Below are 17,359 nucleotides of genomic sequence, written 5' to 3'. Positions count from 1 at the left end.
AATTGGTCGAAAAAGAGACTGAAATGCTGTGCATTCTTGTGGAAAATACCTGCTTCAAACTTTAACGGAGTCTACTGAAAGGAATTTGGGAAAATTTATGTGATTTTTAGTTGGATGGTTACTTCGAACCTTAATTTTCTGTCATTCTGCCGCCTTTTGCAAACTGGATTCGTAGAAACTCTTCAGGCTAGTATCATTTGAAAAAGTCGTTCCATAAAATTAATATAATTGTGGGTCTGAAATGTAATAATGAAGACCATAACCTCAATTGTGATTGGCGAGTTTCATCTCACATTAATTATGGGGCATTCTCGTGTCACTTTCGGCGGATCCATGTATTATCTGTACATCAGTAGTATGCATTACCCTTTAATATAAATGAGCCTGGTGTTAATTTGAACGCGTTTAAACAGTCTTTAAGAAGAATCAAACAGAAATTCAAACTTTGATGCCTCCAAGATTTCAAATATTTTTCGTGCTTGTTCCTTCGTTTCTTAATTATTGAAAGTATGGAAGATTGTACTATATAAAATGAATTAATCATACGAACATTGTACAATATTTATGATAACAGAAAAAATATTATTTAATTTCGAGGAAAGGCTATTAATTGGAAAAAGTGGAATTAACGATGTGAAATGTAAAATTGAATAAGGGTAGCCATATTAGCCGCCAATTTTCGTAGCCCTCTAGGAGTGAGTTTCAAAAGTATCGTCACAGTAGTCACGCAAGGTCGCAGTCATTCGAAATTGTTTCTGCGCCATGGAACACAGATGGAGCGTAAGCTGAGGAGTTGGTAAAGTTCCTGGTAACGGGGCGATACGAGTAAATCGGGTAACTCAATTATGCTTGCCGAATGCATCCGAAGTATCCGAAGCTAATCGACGCGCTCCGTAACGGAACCTCTGCCTTTCACCCCATAATCCTACGTTTCCCTCGCCAATAGTCCCAGCTGATGCTCCGCCCGTATGTATATGCTATGGATAAAAACAATATGTTTTCCACACCCACCGCTCGAAAAACGTAGAGGGCGTTCGAAAAACAGTGGTGTTTCAGGAGATCGTTATCACCGTGATCGGTTTTTCCGAACGTGAGGTACTAAAGTCCATAAGGTGGCAGCACAGACGAGGTTTGTATGAAATTTTGGGAACAGTTTCATTTTGCATAGAAATAACGTTTGCGAGAAGGATTTTTGGCAACTTGAATTTTTTGTTCATTTTGATATCATTCCCTACCTTACCGTGGTAACATCACAGTAGGCAACACAGAAATCCATGCAACCGATGAATGTTAATGCACAATATGTTAATTGTCAAAGTCATCAATTCGATTAATTTTTCACAAGTAATTACATTTAAATAATATAAATCATTCTGTCTCAATAGAAGGAAAAAATTATTAAAAAATAATCTTAAGAATAAAGTAGACGATTGACTGGTTTAAAACACACTGTGCGATAGGAAAATAGAAGAGAATGACAGAAGTAACCGAACGATGCAGCTGATAAACGAATTAATCAGAGGTCCCTGGAGCTTTCAGCTCCCAGAGGCACTACTCGTTTTCGGTGTGAAAAAGAAATCGGCATATAACGTAGCAGAGGGGTTGATACTTACAGGCCATGGACCCCGTGGTACGGTGGACGATCGATGACATCCCTCCCCATGGGTTCTAGTTCCGGCGCTGGATGTGCAGCCTTTTCGGAGTCGGCGCGATGGTGGCTTCCCCTTGAAGCGCCCTCGCCTGGACAGGAATCTGCCCTCGAACGGTTGATCCATCAGAACATCACGAAGACTTAGCGTGCGACCACCCGCGTTCGCGCAGCCACCTTTCCGGGAGTTAGTTTCGATTGATCAGCCTGCGTATCGTGCGAGCGTTCTGCCCGACGTCCGTCTCGTTGCCACGGATCATCTCGACGACGCTGTCAAAGGGGTTCGCTCGAAAGGTGAGGGGTCAACCTTGATTCGTCTTTCACCACGCTCCAGCACGGATTCTGCGTTTGAATCTGAAGCAGGATAGGTGGTCCTCGATGGTGTGGCGATCATAGCGAAATGATAGCTGTACAGAGTGACATAGACTCCAATGTTCCTACGTTTGGAACATGCATCGTGTTGGGGACACTAGGGTGTAGAGTTAGGAAAATCGAATTTTTCCATTGCGACACGGGGAAGTAAGATGGATGGAGAGCCTGTGGGCAGCTGGCTGGGGCTCTGCCAGTGATTGCCTTGCAATGAAATGTTTCGATAGCTACTATAGCTCCACTGTCTTCCAGATGTTAACCGCGTTTTGCAAATCTCTACTAGCGTTTTGCGCTGCAGTTTCATCTTGTATGTAGGTTGTACGGAATCGAGTAACCACTTGTACTGCCATCGAGCAAATCGCTTTGCAACGAGTACGATTATTACCTGAAGAGTATACGTTAAATAATTAACAGTAATCAATGTTGCTTGTCTTCCAGATGCTAACCGCAGTTAAAGTACTGTTCGGTTCTAGATCTCCCAACCCGTTATTTAATCTTCATTAATCACCGTATTTGTTGACACTCTCGGATACTCGATTACAAAAGATCACAAAAAAGCAGCGTGTTATTGACCATCAGCGATAGCGTACGCTCATGCTATCGCGTAACAAAAGTCTGTCAACAATTACGTAGCGCAGAGCACCTGCACGACGCCCACGAACAGCTGATTCGAAACGGAAACACGGCCAAGCGTCCCGTATCCATTTACCGCTACCGATCGCATCAAGTGCGTGGCAATAGACGCACGATCTAGCAAATAACTGCATCATTATTTTTCACGCACTTTTAAAAGAGCCACTGATCGACCAGTGGCAGGGTAAACAAATGTCGAGCTTGCGCTGTAGCCAGCTGGGGAATAGTTCTGCTTCTTTCGCGGCGTACCTATGTATAAAAAGCTCGCCGACGTGGTGGCAAGAAAAATGAGTTCTCCTAGAACGTTTCCTCCCTATTTTATAGCACGGTTACCCGCGCGTTGTACTTTTTACGATCACGATTTTATTGTTTTTTTTTTTAATTGTTACCTGCTTTTTGTTTTATTTTTTAACCGATTTCAAAAAGGAGGAGGTTATAGATTCGACCCGTATATATTTTTTTTATGTTTGTCCGCGCATAACTCCTTAGCAAGTGGATCAATTTTGATGATCTCCCCAGTGCTCCCATCCTAGACAGCATCAATATTGACCCAATTTTTTGCCAGTCCTGGTTAATAATAAAGACTATTGTCACGTAATTATTATTATTTTATGTACGTACGCGCATATCTCCTCAGCATGTTGTGTCAATATATATAAAACTAAAAAGTTAAAAATAAAAAAATTTAAAAAAAATTAAAATCGACTTAAAAAAATAAAAATGCACTAAAAAGTAGAAAATAATTTCTTCCCTTATTTAATCTACGACTCTCATATTATTTAAGTCGGCGCCTCATCATTTGCACTGTGTAAATCTGGCGCTGACTTAAAAAAATTGCAGAGTCGTAGATTAAATAAGGGAAGAAATTATTTTTTACTTTTTAGTGAATTTTTACTTTTTAGAAGTCGGTTCTAATTTTCTTTTAATTTCTTTATTTTCATACCGAAGCTCGCCATTAGATGCCACAATCGTGTCGCCTGAATAACATCTTACAAAATGAAATTTCATTTTCGCTTTCATTCAGAGGTAGGACGAGTAGCGAATCCTTTGAAGCTTTAACGAAGGTTCGACTGTAAGTCTTCCAAGGTACATTCCGAGTTGAATAGGAGGTGGCGCGATTGAAGACCCAGTTAGAAATTGACGTTAATGAGATTCGGCAGCAATCGGGGCCCACGAGTGGCGACATCGCGGGTTGCTAGACATCGGCGACGTCATCCAATAGAGGCAGCTTAATAAATCTGTTGTGTTCCGCGTTGGGTGCACGCCTGTACGCACGTGCTCCCAGGACGTGCCGCAGATATCGTCCAACATACGTACGTCATCGTTTCGCGGTGTCGGCTCGTGGCATTGACGTTTTGACAGCCTTTGGAACGCTCCGATTTATCGATATCTGCCGTTGCACGAAACCGGTAGGCCTACTTATTGCTCCTTTTGTCGCAGTTACGAGGAAAGCGCGGAGCTTGCGCAACGTTCGAGAGGGAAGCTTAAAAATCGACACGGAGTTACGACACGCCGTCATTAAGCGACGGCAGCGAATAAGCAGCCGCGTGAGCTACTTCCCGATACATCCCGCGCATATAATTCACGGCGTCGTGTTTTAAGTCAGTTCATTAACGGCCTCATTAATTATTTCCACCGGCCAGGAGGGTTCGAGGCCTCAACTTTCTAGCATTGCGGTAGGTCGTCGACTACTGTTGGCCAGACCGCGAGGAACGGTAGTTCTCGTTCGGCAAACCTACTCGTTTGCGTTACGGAGCACGCTGTGCGTTATCTTCTCATTACTTGCTGTTAGGCGGACAATTTCGTTTGACGTTGTAAGAGTGACTCTTGTTTCTCTGGATGATCACGAAGTATGCACCTATCACGGGAAAAAGAATTCCACAGCGTACGTTCAGATCTTTAATCTGTTTTCGGTACATTTCCATGAAATTCTAAGCTCGATGGAGATACACGAAACCCTATGGCGATGAAGTTATCGCGCGTGCTTTGGACTTCTTGATGTTCCCACACGATGCAGTCGGCCTCTGTCGAAAGCTGTTATTTTCGTGGTCGATTGCTTATGATCCATGACCCGGGGTTTAATGACACCGTTTCTTTGGTGGAAACGAAGGAAAGCACGCATCGCTCGCGAGTTCACTTCAATCGCTTTCCTCGAGCCGTCATTGGTAGCGCCACTGTGACGAACGTTATCTGTAACTTTCGCAGGCGGTTTGCTAATTTCCTCATTCAGTTAGTTTACTCTGCTATCGATTCGTTCCTTGAATTCTATGGTCGAGTTAGTTACCGATAACGTATCGTCAATTTAACGTTGGTAGTATAACGAATGGTAGCTTCAGGAAAGATGTTCTGCTTGTGTTATTATTTATGTTATCTTTATACAAAAGCCAAGCACGTCGCTGTCTCTGGGCTCGCGTTGCTATTCTCTTGCAAAGGTGAGCTCAACGGCTGTGTAGTACACGGAAATGTAGACGTGTGCAGTGGGAAATTCTAAGGTTAATGAAATAGAAGCGTCCGAGGGAAAGGGTTGGTTCTTTTGTGTGGAGACTAGCCAAACTGGTTCTACGAACCTGGAGATTCCGTAACAAGCTGGTCGCTTCAAAATTAAAACGAATGTTTCCGCTCGTGTAATCGTAGAAAAACGACGAAAACAATGTCGCTTCGTGTTCGGGAATTAGACTCCCTTGAAATGTCGTATGATCGATCGAATGGCGGGATTACTCATTGACCTACATTCACCGTGGAAATCATTAACGAAATTGTGGGAACGAATGCCGAGCAACAGGGGTGACGCAACGTCCGTTTTATTTGAATTTGATTAATAAACCGATTTAATCAGTGTCTGCGGACACTTGAATTTTCCCAGCTACTCCGGCACACGTTCGCGAGACGGAAAACGGAACGTGCCAACGAGTCTCCGCAACGATTAAGCGACATCTTCAATCTAAATAATTATCATTACCGCTTCCTGTTTGCACAGCTGTAACACTGGAACCCATCGTTTTAGTGTGCTTTGATTGATTAAGCAACGCTAGCAAGGTTGCCATTGGCCTTGAATTATATCCTTGCGCTTCTGCCACCTTCGTTTTCTGTGCCCGTGCGAACATCGCAAGCTCCGTCATACTTTAACACGTAAAATAATTTGTTACATTAGAAAATAGCTGACAAGGGAACATCCCCAACCCGGAAATTCAAAAAATTCTGAAACTTTGTGAATATGTAGTGGAATTCCTGCTGATTACAACGCAATTTTTGTTTGCTGCCCAAATTTACTCGGAGGGAGTGAAATTGACCTCTAAACATTCGGTTATTTTCCGATTTTATCTTATAACTCGTGAACTATAAAATAATTTTTTACCAAATGGTAGATCTATTTAAAAGAAGTAAATTTTGTCTTGAAACTTTTTCTCCATCTCTTTCAGTTCGCGAGTTATAACAAAAAATCAGAAAATAGCCGAATTTTCAGGGGTTAATTACACCCCCTTAGAATGAATTTGGGCAGTAAACAAAAATTGCGTTGTAATCAGGAGGAAATCCCCTACATATTCACAGAGTTTCAGAATTTCTTGAATTTCCGGGTTCGGGATCTTCCCTTGTGAGTGCCTGCTCCTTCAAGTAAGCCCCGCAACGGTCACAAGGATCCTACCGTGAAGATATTACAGAGAATTTAATGGAACGAAATTAAAATCGTGGGTTAATAAAGTACTTTCGTGTTGCGACGAGTAAACGTGCATAACGCAGAGCCTCGGGTAATTGAAAGTAAAATACATCTGATTCATCGCCCAAAGGAAGATATCGGGGACTGCGTTTCCTTTTGACGATCCCTTGCCTTTGTCGACGTTCGAGCTGTCTTTCGCGCAGGACCACTATACGAAATGTCCACGAAGCATTGTTCCACGAAACAAATCCTACCCTTTAGAGAGGATGCACGAGAACAAACGTGCAATTTATTTGTCCTTGCTCGCAGCTGACGCTCTGCATGCAGCTGATGCATCGCCTACGCGTCGAACGTGCACGTAATCCCTTTTAACGCCTCCGTTGCAATTTATTATCACCGTGCGTCTCAATGTGTTATGCTCCAAAAGAAATTGTACTTGTAAATCAGCTTGCAATCGATTAGAATTTCCTTTTGGAACGCTGCTACGCTATTTAATTCATGAATTCCTTTTTGGCGAGGGATCTAAAACATCCAAGTTAGATGGGGAAGATTCCCTGGGCCAAATCGAGCTTGGATTCGCTAAAAATTGGATTACCCACTCTAATAGTACTCACGGAGTTATGAGAAAGTTGCATTCAGGCAGGTGTATCGCGTTATGCAAGTAGGCAATTCTTGGTGGGACGTTGTCAGTCGCAACGCAACCCTTGGAGAAGAATAAATTTCCCACCGATGCGTTTCGTTAAAGCCGTATCGCGTTCTCGGTATTCAGTTTTCATAATGCTTGCAGAAACCTGCTCAGCGAATTTTTCAAATACGAGTACCTCCACGAAATGTTTCGCGTATCGCTTAGTAATCATCGTTCCTAAATTATAACTCACGTAATCCCTCTTAAGGACTCCAATAAGCAAAATCATCCGTATCGATTCATCTTCTGATTACCACTGATAGGCTTCCAGATTTTCTCACGATACAATTATTCTCAAGATCGAATGGATAACCGAGCCCAGATAAAGAACGAAACGAGAATCGTCCAATGTATCGTTCTATGGATCGTCGACCGTTTTAGGCAACCGGTGATAGTTCTATCGGTTGAAATTTCTTTGGAATACTTAAAGGATCGGAAAACGCAATAGTTTCTTGTACTTTTCCACCCAGATACGTTGTAAACTGTAAACCACCAGCCTTTTGCCGACACGGAGTTGTTTAATGGGCTTTTTATCAGTTTCGAGAAAGTCGTTGGTCGTGACGAAAGGTAGTGTGGTCGATGAAATTTTCTAACGCGAGCCGTGCCGCCGTTAAGAGGGTGAAAATGGCCCGAAACACCACGGGCATTGTACTCGGGACGGCGAGAGCTAGCATCGAACGGAGTGGAGCGAAGCGGGTCGGGCCCGAACACGCGGATGCCTGCTGATGTTCACGTGATTCCAGCGTGCCACGGTTCCACGGCATCGACCGAGTTCCCTCTCCTCCACTCCTACCATCGATGCAGTCACACCGCTTGCGCACCTCGCTATTTATGTACATCGGTTTTCACGGCAAAAGCTCTGTTTTCCATTCTTTTCTCTTTCCTCTCTTTTCCATTCTCCTCCCCGCGAATAATGCACGTAACAAAAATGGAGGCAGCGAGATTGTTGAGCTACGCGATTGTTAGAAAGGATAGGAAACAATTTACGTCACCACTTTTTTTCTTGCAGTAAAAGTCACTAGATTCGTGTGTGCCCATTCAGAGGTTTTGAAATCGAGGTGCACTGGGATATTTTTAATGGCTACAAGAATTCAGATCCACGGACTCGTAACATGTCGCTGGTAAACGTGGTATTTCTGGAGATGCATATTTGTTTTTGCATTTACCTCGGTAGTGATTACGTTAGGGGGATTTTAGATCCTGTTTTCGTTTATTAAAAGACTGCTTTATCTGACTGTTGTTTTCTGTGGATACCACCGCATACTTTCTCCTGGAGCAGGTATTACGTAGAATTGGATCTTGACAGTGAAACCGTGTGTCTCGGTAGCGGCGTGGGATAAGGCCGCGCGATTTGTTTTCCTTCGCGCGATTGATTTATACGCGTGTACCTATCACGGCAATGTAAAAATGTCGTGCGCAAATCTGAAAGGCGTCTGCGAGTCGCTCGACGTCGAGTTTTAAATATTCACCGGGGGAACGAGTGCAAATACCTCGGAAAATCGGCGATGCTCCCATGAGGAAGCAACAAACGTGTTTAGCAAGTTGCCATCTTGGACCGCGATTATTTCCTTAAGAATCGATTTCCTGGGGAATCTCGCCATAGGCTCCTATCGATTAATGCTCGTACTTTAGAGCAAGCCCGTGGAAAAACTCCAGGTGAGCTCTAAAAATATATTGTTTCTTGTCTCGCGGCAACGTAGCGCTGTAAACATGTTTTCACTGATAAAACTATCGTAGGAAAAACTCGGCGTGAAGAACGAAAGTCAATCAGTTCAAGATATGGTGATAAACAGTGCGCGCCCAAGACGGAACCATGGCGACATTTTTACCGATCATCGATAATCGTGGATTAAAGCTATTTATAAAGCGTCGATAGAGGAGCTTCGTGTGCATCACAATGGGACAAGTCGTGCCGTGCGAGTCCTTTGTTTCGACTGGCGCTCGAATGCGCAGCCAGGAACTTCTTTGTCCCTTGGAAATGTGTCGAGATGAGATGTGGCTTCGCGTTCGTTCAGTGCAGGCGGATTTTCGAACGTCTATTCGCGACAAATTCGTCGAATATTTGCGAAAGCCTGTCGTTCCTTTGCGTCACGTGTTTCCTGCCTGCGGGACATTGGCTTGGACGAAAGTCTCGCAAGCTGTACGCTTCCGAGGTAATCGCGGCTTCCGTTAACGGTGGTCACGCAATGGAAACGTGCTCGCGAAATGACACATTGCACCGCCATAAAAATGTCCATAATCGTTGCACAAGTTCCATTCCCGCGAGTGCTCGGCGCGTCGTCAATTCTAACGGTGATAGATAGATGAGCGTAATTTTAATTCGAACGGTACAAGGCCACGCGAGAAGCTTTCAGTGACGCGTGTCACTTCTGGCGTGTTCTGATATTGGAAAGAAAGTAGCCGCGTAATCGGTATCGCCGATCGATTGCTTCTCGAGTGCCGATAAAGTACTTCTACGATGGGAGGTCGGCATCGTAAGATAAATTAAAATCGTATTTTTCTCGAGCCTCTGATCCCCTCATTAACGACAATCGCCGATTCCAGACGGCTCATAATAATCGTGCTTATTACTTTTTTTCTGAGATACCGTGATTGATCGACCGGCGAGTCGCGCATCTCCCGTGTTATAAATAATAGCAGATAGCATAATAGAATAACATATTAGATATTGGATATTCCATTGCGGTACGGTGTAAAAGTTAGACAAACATTGGACGTTTCGTGCGTGAAGCCAATTGAATATCTGCTGGCTGAAAGCTTAGTATAATATTGTTATGGAACTTAGCTGAAGCTTTGCCTTGGCTGACTAATGCAGAAGCTTATCACTGTACTTCTATTATTTGCTGGACGATTATAAGCCACATCGGGAAGATACCGTCGACCTGAATTGTCGGGCCGTTTTATTGCACAAGTAGTTTGTTAAACAAACTATTTATAAAGCATTGCGCAACCGAGCCCATAATAAAGCACAAAGCGGAGAAAGTGGAGAATTTCACAGAGAGATACAAAGGATCCCGCTTCGCCATCTCGTAGATCAATAAACCATCGAACGCGGGATTGAAATATCAGACGCGGCTGGAATAACGGTGCGTTTTTCCTTCTCGCGAATAATGAACATTTCCTCGGGCAACAGAAGTCGCGTAACACGCTGCACTCTTCCTTGAAACCAAGGACGGGGTACGGTGCTAAAGTAGACAAAGTAGACTGAAACTAAAGTCCACGCATGTGTTCTCGTTTGCAAGTCCATCCCGACTGTTCCGCCAAACAAATCCAAGGAACGGTTGCCTGATACATGGATAGTAAGCATCGCGTGGAATCACAGGATAAAAGCCTTCTAAAAATCTAAAGCAAGCAGCTTTGTGCATCGGGCAGCAAGTAGTCAAGGACGGCTGCAGGCCAGACTCGAAATAATTTCCAGGCACCTGTGATACCGCCGGGCGGACTTCTATTTCAGTAGTGCCGTCAAAGCAAACGTTTCCGGGATCTAGACAAACTGTCTGTCAGCGTTTGTTCCGCGCGGTCGACGTGGCTGCGAATTTTATATAGATTACACGCAAGGATGGATGTCGATAAGTTGAATTAGATAGGTAACAGAAGGGAACGTAGGCGTTTACGTTATCGTTTAATATTATCGTCAGATGGCCGTGTCGCAGTACGCTTAAACGACAAACAATGAGGACTGATCGCGGCGGTTGCGTCCGCGCTGCGTTCCGTTTGTACATTTTCAATGCGCCCTGTCTTTTAATTAACCCCTCCATTAACCTGCCAGCATAATGGTTGAAGACTGTCGGGAGGTTACGATTAATTGAAGCCACGGGCTCGTTATTTTCATCGCTGTGCTCGGGATAACGACAATCGAGATGAAATAGCGTCGTGCCTTGCAAGGACGGTGCTATGTTTAATAGTTGCTGTACTTGATAGTTATTAAGGAATGTTCCTGCTGATATTCGATGTCGCTTTTTAGATTCTTAATGGTTTGTGGAAGGATGATTGTGAAGTTACTAGGGTCTTGAGGAAGTCTTTTGTCTTAATCAGCGCTTGAATAGGTTTCGAAAATAACTGTTTCAAACTGTTACATAAAGATTCTGACTAAAAGAGTTATGAAGAACCTTTATGCGGAATAACCGTTATAAAGAACCTAAATATTTGTACATATGTATACAAGTGATCCTTGCGTACCGCCGAGTGTATACATATATGTACATAATATATATTTGCTTACTTATTTATAATAATTTTTAAACAATTTGCTTACACAGAGTAATCTATAGTTGTAATATGTTGTGATTTCATTTACTGTAAAATTATGTACAATCGTTACATGAATCGGTTCTATAACCGCTTTGTAACTTATATAGAACCTAAAAAATAAAAGTTATAGAACCCAAAAAATAAAAGTTATAGAACCTAAAAAATAAAAGTTATAGAACCTAAAAAATAAAAGTTATAGAGCCTAAAAAATAAAAGTTATAGAACCTAAAAAATAAAAGTTATAGAACCTAAAAAATAAAAGTTATAGAACCTAAAAAATAAAAGTTATAGAACCTAAAAAATAAAAGTTATAGAGCCTAAAAAATAAAAGTTATAGAACCTAAAAAATAAAAGTTATAGAACCTAAAAAATAAAAGTTATAGAACCTAAAAAATAAAAGTTATAGAACCTAAAAAATAAAAGTTATAGAGCTATATAGGAACCGTAACTTATACTTATATAGTCTGATATGTAGGTGCTTTACAACGGTTATTCCGAATAAAGGTTCTTCATAACTCTTTCAAGAACCGAAATATTTATAATAACGGTTTCAAGCCCTGGTCTTAATCGTACGCCGATGAATGTGCGACAGAAGGATCAGGGATTCCAGATGAATCACAATTATTTGAGTTCGTAACAATTTCGTCGAGTTCATTGGATAATTGAATCCCGGGCGATTGGAATTGATTGCGAATTGAATGAAGTCTGAATCTCCAGATGATTTAGTAGGACACATTTTAAGAGTCCTCTTTCTACCGATTTACATCGATCGAATCGATCAATTTCTTCGGCAACTGTGCATGTAACCTAGATTTTGATAATCATTTACCAGTAGCAATTGACTATTAAAATCATCTGCTGGATACGTCTCCGGTTTCGTGTCAGGGACGAAGTTGCTCGTACATGCCGCAACTGTGCGTGTTCTATATTCTTTCCATCGCGTGCAGCATCATTAAACGATTTTTCCATTACTCCTAATTGTCGCCAGCTCCTTCGGGTAAACATGTTTCCGCCGTGGGCCACGTGTACAGCGCGTGCTCGCCGCTCGAGTTGCTTCGAATATTCCGAATCGATTGGTATCAGTGTTATCGGCGTCGACGGTAATATCCGCCGCGAAGACGCATCACACCGCGTCACAATTCCCGACGAGGGGCATCGCGAATGCGTAAGTTTGGCGGCGTAAAAGTGGCCTGCTTATCTGCATTACAAACGACAATTTCATTCAATCCCGCCGTATATTCGAAAGAAACGTGGCGAAACATGGAAGGGTCAGCGGTGCATCGATACGAATGATGTCACCGTTTCGTTGGTAGTAAACATGCCGACGTGCAGGCAGGCACTATCCGCATCCGAGTCATGCGTTGCGAATACCCTCTATGCACGTATATCCAGCTGCGCGCACGTGCCAGTCCAGACACAGACAAAACTGACATGTAATGCTCGATTATTCTATGCCACGCTGCTAGAGGCAATCGCATTCTTAGTCCTCTACGAACTAGTATGATACGAGGAAAGGAAAACTCACGGAACTGAATCAGTCCGATACTTCTGTTCCCTGCGCGTCGTATCACCCTTCAAGCATTACTTTCTCGAAACAAGATAAGCGATTCGCTCTACTTGTGACCTCCAATTAGTTCGCAATTATAAACAGCCTGTAATCGTCAAAGGAAGCTAGAAAATTCACGCGAGGCTACACCGAGACAAAGAGTAGAGAGTGTGCGCCAGGTCTTTTAAAAATACCCTTCCTCCAACAGCTGCGATCCCTGGGTCGTGATCGTGGGAGCGAAAAGAGAAAAAGAGACGTCCTATCTGCGTCTCATTCATGCGTGTGTGACGACGCGCTGGACGAATGTGCGGGCGTCGGCATACGAGAAAAACAGAGGTTGCACGTGGTTCGTGAATGCTCGTACCTGCTCACGTTCCGTTTCTTCCACCCCTCTACCAGGGCCCCTTTCCTACTGCCATGACTAACGCAGCCTCACTGGGAAAGCTCGTGACGGTATAAAAGTGAACGAGCAGCGCCGCGTTCAGCTAGTGCGTTTCGCGCGATCACCGAGAAACCTTGCGCGTCACACCGAGAGAAGCCTCTTTGTTATTTTATTCGCGGATCTTTCCCATTCGTGTCCTGGTTATTCGATCGACTGGAGCGCGTGTCACGATCGAAGAAGCATCTTAGAGACGTGCCAGGCGTTTTAGTATATCGCGTCGATCCAGATCGCGGAGGTTTCAGTTCTGTGGAGTTTCGGCGTGGAAAGGAAGAAAGGGCGACAGTTTTTCTTCGGTGACAAAGCGAGGAATTGTGGTAACACAGCATGCCCGTGGAATTGGAGTCGGTGGCACCGATCGCTCACGCACCCTGTGCTCCTTGCAGCGGGTACGCATCTGTTCGAATTTCTCTGTAGCCTTAATTTACAGTTCCGTATGTCCCGGTATGTCGAAATCAGGTAGAAAACCGTGGAATTATCGCGGCCATTTCCACGTAAGAAACGCTTCGGGTGGTATACAGTGTGCGCAGAGAGGGGCAACAGCTGACTGGAACGAGTCTTAACGGACACCGTCGAGTTTAATGGCAAGCATCCGCTCGTTACGCTTGCTCGAAGCCTCAAACGCGCAGCTCGGCCTCGTAATTTAATGATTGGCCACTAGAATTTAACTCGCCGCTATAAATAGTTGCGGGCAGATCTAAAGGACTTTTAGCTTCTGTCTCTGCTCGTAAAAAGCAGAGCTACAACTTCTCGCGTATTTTTCACGCGATAAAAATATATTCGATATATGTATCTCGACGCGTGTGATTTAATAAATGGCCCATAGGTTGCTAAGAAAATCCTTCTCTGCCACAGCATACTATAACAGATTCTGTCGAGATTATCTAGACATTTTCGCGCCTCCAGAACGAACCAAATGCTATAAGCGAGGAAATCGTTCGACTCTCTACTATTTATTTAGGCCAGCTTATACCCCCCAACGAATACTAAGAAATGCACGCTAGAGCAGCGAATCAAAGAACCTCTTCTACGGTATTCCAAGTCCAATAACATTCCTCCGAATCCTATGTCTCTGGAAACGAGAATTCAAGGGGTATCTGACCTGTTGCAGGGAGAAGAAGATGAACAAGCTGTGCAGGCAGGTGTCCATCGAGAGCCCGAGCGTGACGGGCCGTGAATGGGTGTTCAGTTTCGATGTTCCTGTCCCAGACGTGCCAGCGAATGGGGCCCGTATCCGGGTGATGTGTGCAGGCGCCTGCTATCATCCTCGTCGTTCGCCCAGCTTGTCGAGCCTGACCTCCATCTCCAGCAGTAGCAGCTTGGCCACGGACGTCTCTCTGGAGGGCGACTTTCCTATGTCCTTGCCGCACCACGGGGTTCGGGACGCGGCTCTGTTCCCCGGATACGAGGTCGCAGGCGTGATCGAGTCCCTCGGAGCAAACGTGCCCCAGGACTGGGACTACAAGCTCGGGGATCGCGTGATCCTCTACCCGTACGAGGGCATACCGAACGGATACGTCGAATACCTAGTGGTTCACGATCTTAAGTACCTGATAAAGATACCGGACAACGTGAGCCTGAGCGTCGCAGCGATGCTGCCTGCTGGCGCGCTCCTCGCCATGAACACCGTATTCGCTGCCCACGGGCACGTGCAACAGTTGCTGAAGGAAAGGGGCCCGAACAGCGTTTGCAAGATCCTGATCGTCGGGACCGGCGGCCTGGCCCTCTGGGCCCTTAGAATCGCGGCGTACCATTTCAGCAACATGAAGGACCGCGTCATTATCACCATCGCCTCGTTGAAGGACGATGGGCTGACCATGGCTCAGGAGTTCCAACGGTGAGTTGTTATAATAGCTTGGTCAGTGAACCGTTGATGTTGCCGTAGGCCTAGGGTTTTCGAGTGTAATCGGTGTGTAATGTAGCTTGCTGGGGTCGTAAAAGGGATATGATGGAAATTTTTGTTGTTTCGATGCTAGGGCACTAGATTTCATTGTTTCCTTCTAGTCGCGTTGCTTTTCGCGGATTAGCAGAGGTGCGTGTGTTATGCGTCACGCAGCGTGTTTGTTGATCTTTGACCAGGGGAATCGACGATGCCTATTCGGTCCCTGTTATCGAGGTCATCTTGTTTTCGTTAGTTGAATAAATTTACCGTATCGGAGATAAGAACAGCCTCGATAACTTACGGTACTTGACACACCTTTGTCACCACAAGTATCACGTACATTCGTATCTTTTCGGGATTCTTCTGTTTACGTGACGAAAAGAAGGAAACGATAGGTACGGTTTGTATACAAGTTTGTTTTCGCTTGCATCGCGCTCGACTTTATCGCTGTCAATGCACATACACATTTGCACCGTACTGTCGCGAGCACTTCACTTTTACACCTGACTCGATCTGACGATCTGATTCGCTCTATTCTCTCTGGAAAATCCCTTTATCGATATCGCGATCGGTTTCCTCGGAACTTTGGGACTCAATCTACCATGAAATCCTATACGAAGCTAGTGCTAAGGAAACGTCCTAATTCTTCTCCAAAGAGACTTTGCAATCGCAAATACAGATTCAAACCCCGTGAGAATCCCACTTAAACGATTCCTCCACCCCCTACCGGCAGACCGTTCCAAATCCGCATCTATACTTCTATGGCACGAAAGTACACGCTTCCGTAGCACACCACAGTAGATAGCTCGTTCTTTCCCAGTCCATCTGCGTCCACATGGAAACCCATTCGATCAATTCAGAAACAGTCTCCTTTTTCAATACAGCGTGAACGTGGTGCAGTGGAGCGAGGATCTATACGAGAGGCAGCTGATCGAGCGCACGATGGACGCCTGCCGTGGTCACGTGGACGTGGTGATCGATTTCGGTACGACATCCCGCAGCCTTCACCGCAGCATGCAGTGCCTGAGCAAAGGTGGGGTGGTTTTCGTGATCAAGGAGGTGGCCGATCGTCTGCTACCAAAGTTCAGTAGACGGGCAGAGGAATGGCAGCAGAGCATAAGGTCTGTCGAGCCCGGCACCTTGGAGCAGCTCCGAGAGTTGGTCCAGCTGGTGGCTTCCGGTGAAATCGAGCCGCCGCCTCATACCGTGTACCCGGCGGAGGAAGTTCTCGACGTGGTGCACAAGCTGTGCCTTTCAGAGATCCAGGGGCGTGCGATTCTACGCTTCTATCCGGCGGACTAAGGGAACCCCTAACCGGGCGATTGGGTGCTGTGCGGATCGGCACGACACGAAAGCACGAACACGATCGGAGGAAAGATTGGTGGACGGCTTGGGCCAGATTACCCGCGGTTACTAGATGCCCTATACTCGGGACCGTTGGGGATTTGAGATTTTGCAAACGGGGCGAGTCTGAATCGCCCCTGCACGAAGAGCAACCGTCGGCAGTCCTCGCGGATCGTATCGTTAACGGGTCTCACCGCGGATCGTTAGGTCGTTAACGAGTAGAGAAGTACGAGAGAGTTCCAAACGATGCACACCTGTGTCGTTGCGTATCTATGGACGATATATGGTATATAATACGATAAGGATTCCTTCGGGTCGGTTAGAGATCGCGATTTCTATGCGCGTTATCGATAAGAGCACTTACTGCATCCTCCTGTTCGAGTGCGAAGTGAGTTTGCGAGAGCCAGCGATGGATATCGCGGCACAGCGATATTCTGCCTCTCGCCATTCCGCGAGATTGTACTATCGTGTAGAGTAGTAAGGCGTATTAAGAGGAAACGATGATGGTCATGTAAATCCTCGGGGATATTTTAGAGAATGTTCGCGTTGGGCTGGATATAAGCGCTCGTTCGCTGTCATGGATTGTTTTCACTTTAAACAGGCATTTAATTAAGGCCCCATTACCCTGGATAAATAGCTATATTTTTCGTTGAAGCGTTTCGATTCGTCAGGGTTGAAGCTTTTCTTTCTAAGAGAAGTGGCACTGGCTCGACGCTCGAGTTCTTTGGTCGGATAACGATACTTTCTCGTGACCGTCAGATAAATTAAGCTCGCTTCTCGTTCAGCAATTTCATACCAATGAAATTCGGCGAAGTAATTGTGCCTCACGCGCGGCTTTATCCGACAATTGAACGAGAGTTATCGATCACAGTTGAGCCTCTTGCGGTAGAGTTTACGTGGTAGCACC

The 17,359-nt window shown here is 45.0% G+C and overlaps 1 protein-coding gene across 3 annotated transcripts; it reads left to right on the top strand.

Moving 5' to 3' along the window:
- The first annotated feature begins 1,772 nt into the window (after window positions 1-1,772).
- Window positions 1,773-16,933, top strand: Drat (Death resistor Adh domain containing target). Of its 3 annotated transcripts, none has more exons than XM_076811621.1 (3): window positions 1,773-1,942; window positions 14,338-15,063; window positions 15,975-16,933. In XM_076811621.1, the coding sequence occupies exons 2-3, from the start codon at window positions 14,348-14,350 to the stop codon at window positions 16,408-16,410; spliced, it is 1,152 nt and encodes a 383-aa protein (XP_076667736.1). In that variant the 5' UTR covers window positions 1,773-1,942; window positions 14,338-14,347; the 3' UTR covers window positions 16,411-16,933. The 3 variants fall into 3 exon arrangements, with proteins under 3 accessions (XP_076667736.1, XP_076667734.1, XP_076667735.1); XM_076811619.1 differs by lacking the exon at window positions 1,773-1,942 and adding an exon at window positions 13,265-13,615; XM_076811620.1 differs by lacking the exon at window positions 1,773-1,942 and adding an exon at window positions 13,266-13,615 and having other exon boundaries at window positions 15,993-16,933.
- The last annotated feature ends 426 nt before the right edge of the window (window positions 16,934-17,359 follow it).

Source organism: Andrena cerasifolii, chromosome 5 (assembly GCF_050908995.1).
Source record: "Andrena cerasifolii isolate SP2316 chromosome 5, iyAndCera1_principal, whole genome shotgun sequence".
Classification (NCBI taxonomy): Eukaryota; Metazoa; Arthropoda; class Insecta; order Hymenoptera; family Andrenidae; genus Andrena; species Andrena cerasifolii.
This window is presented reverse-complemented; position numbering and strand designations above follow the sequence as displayed.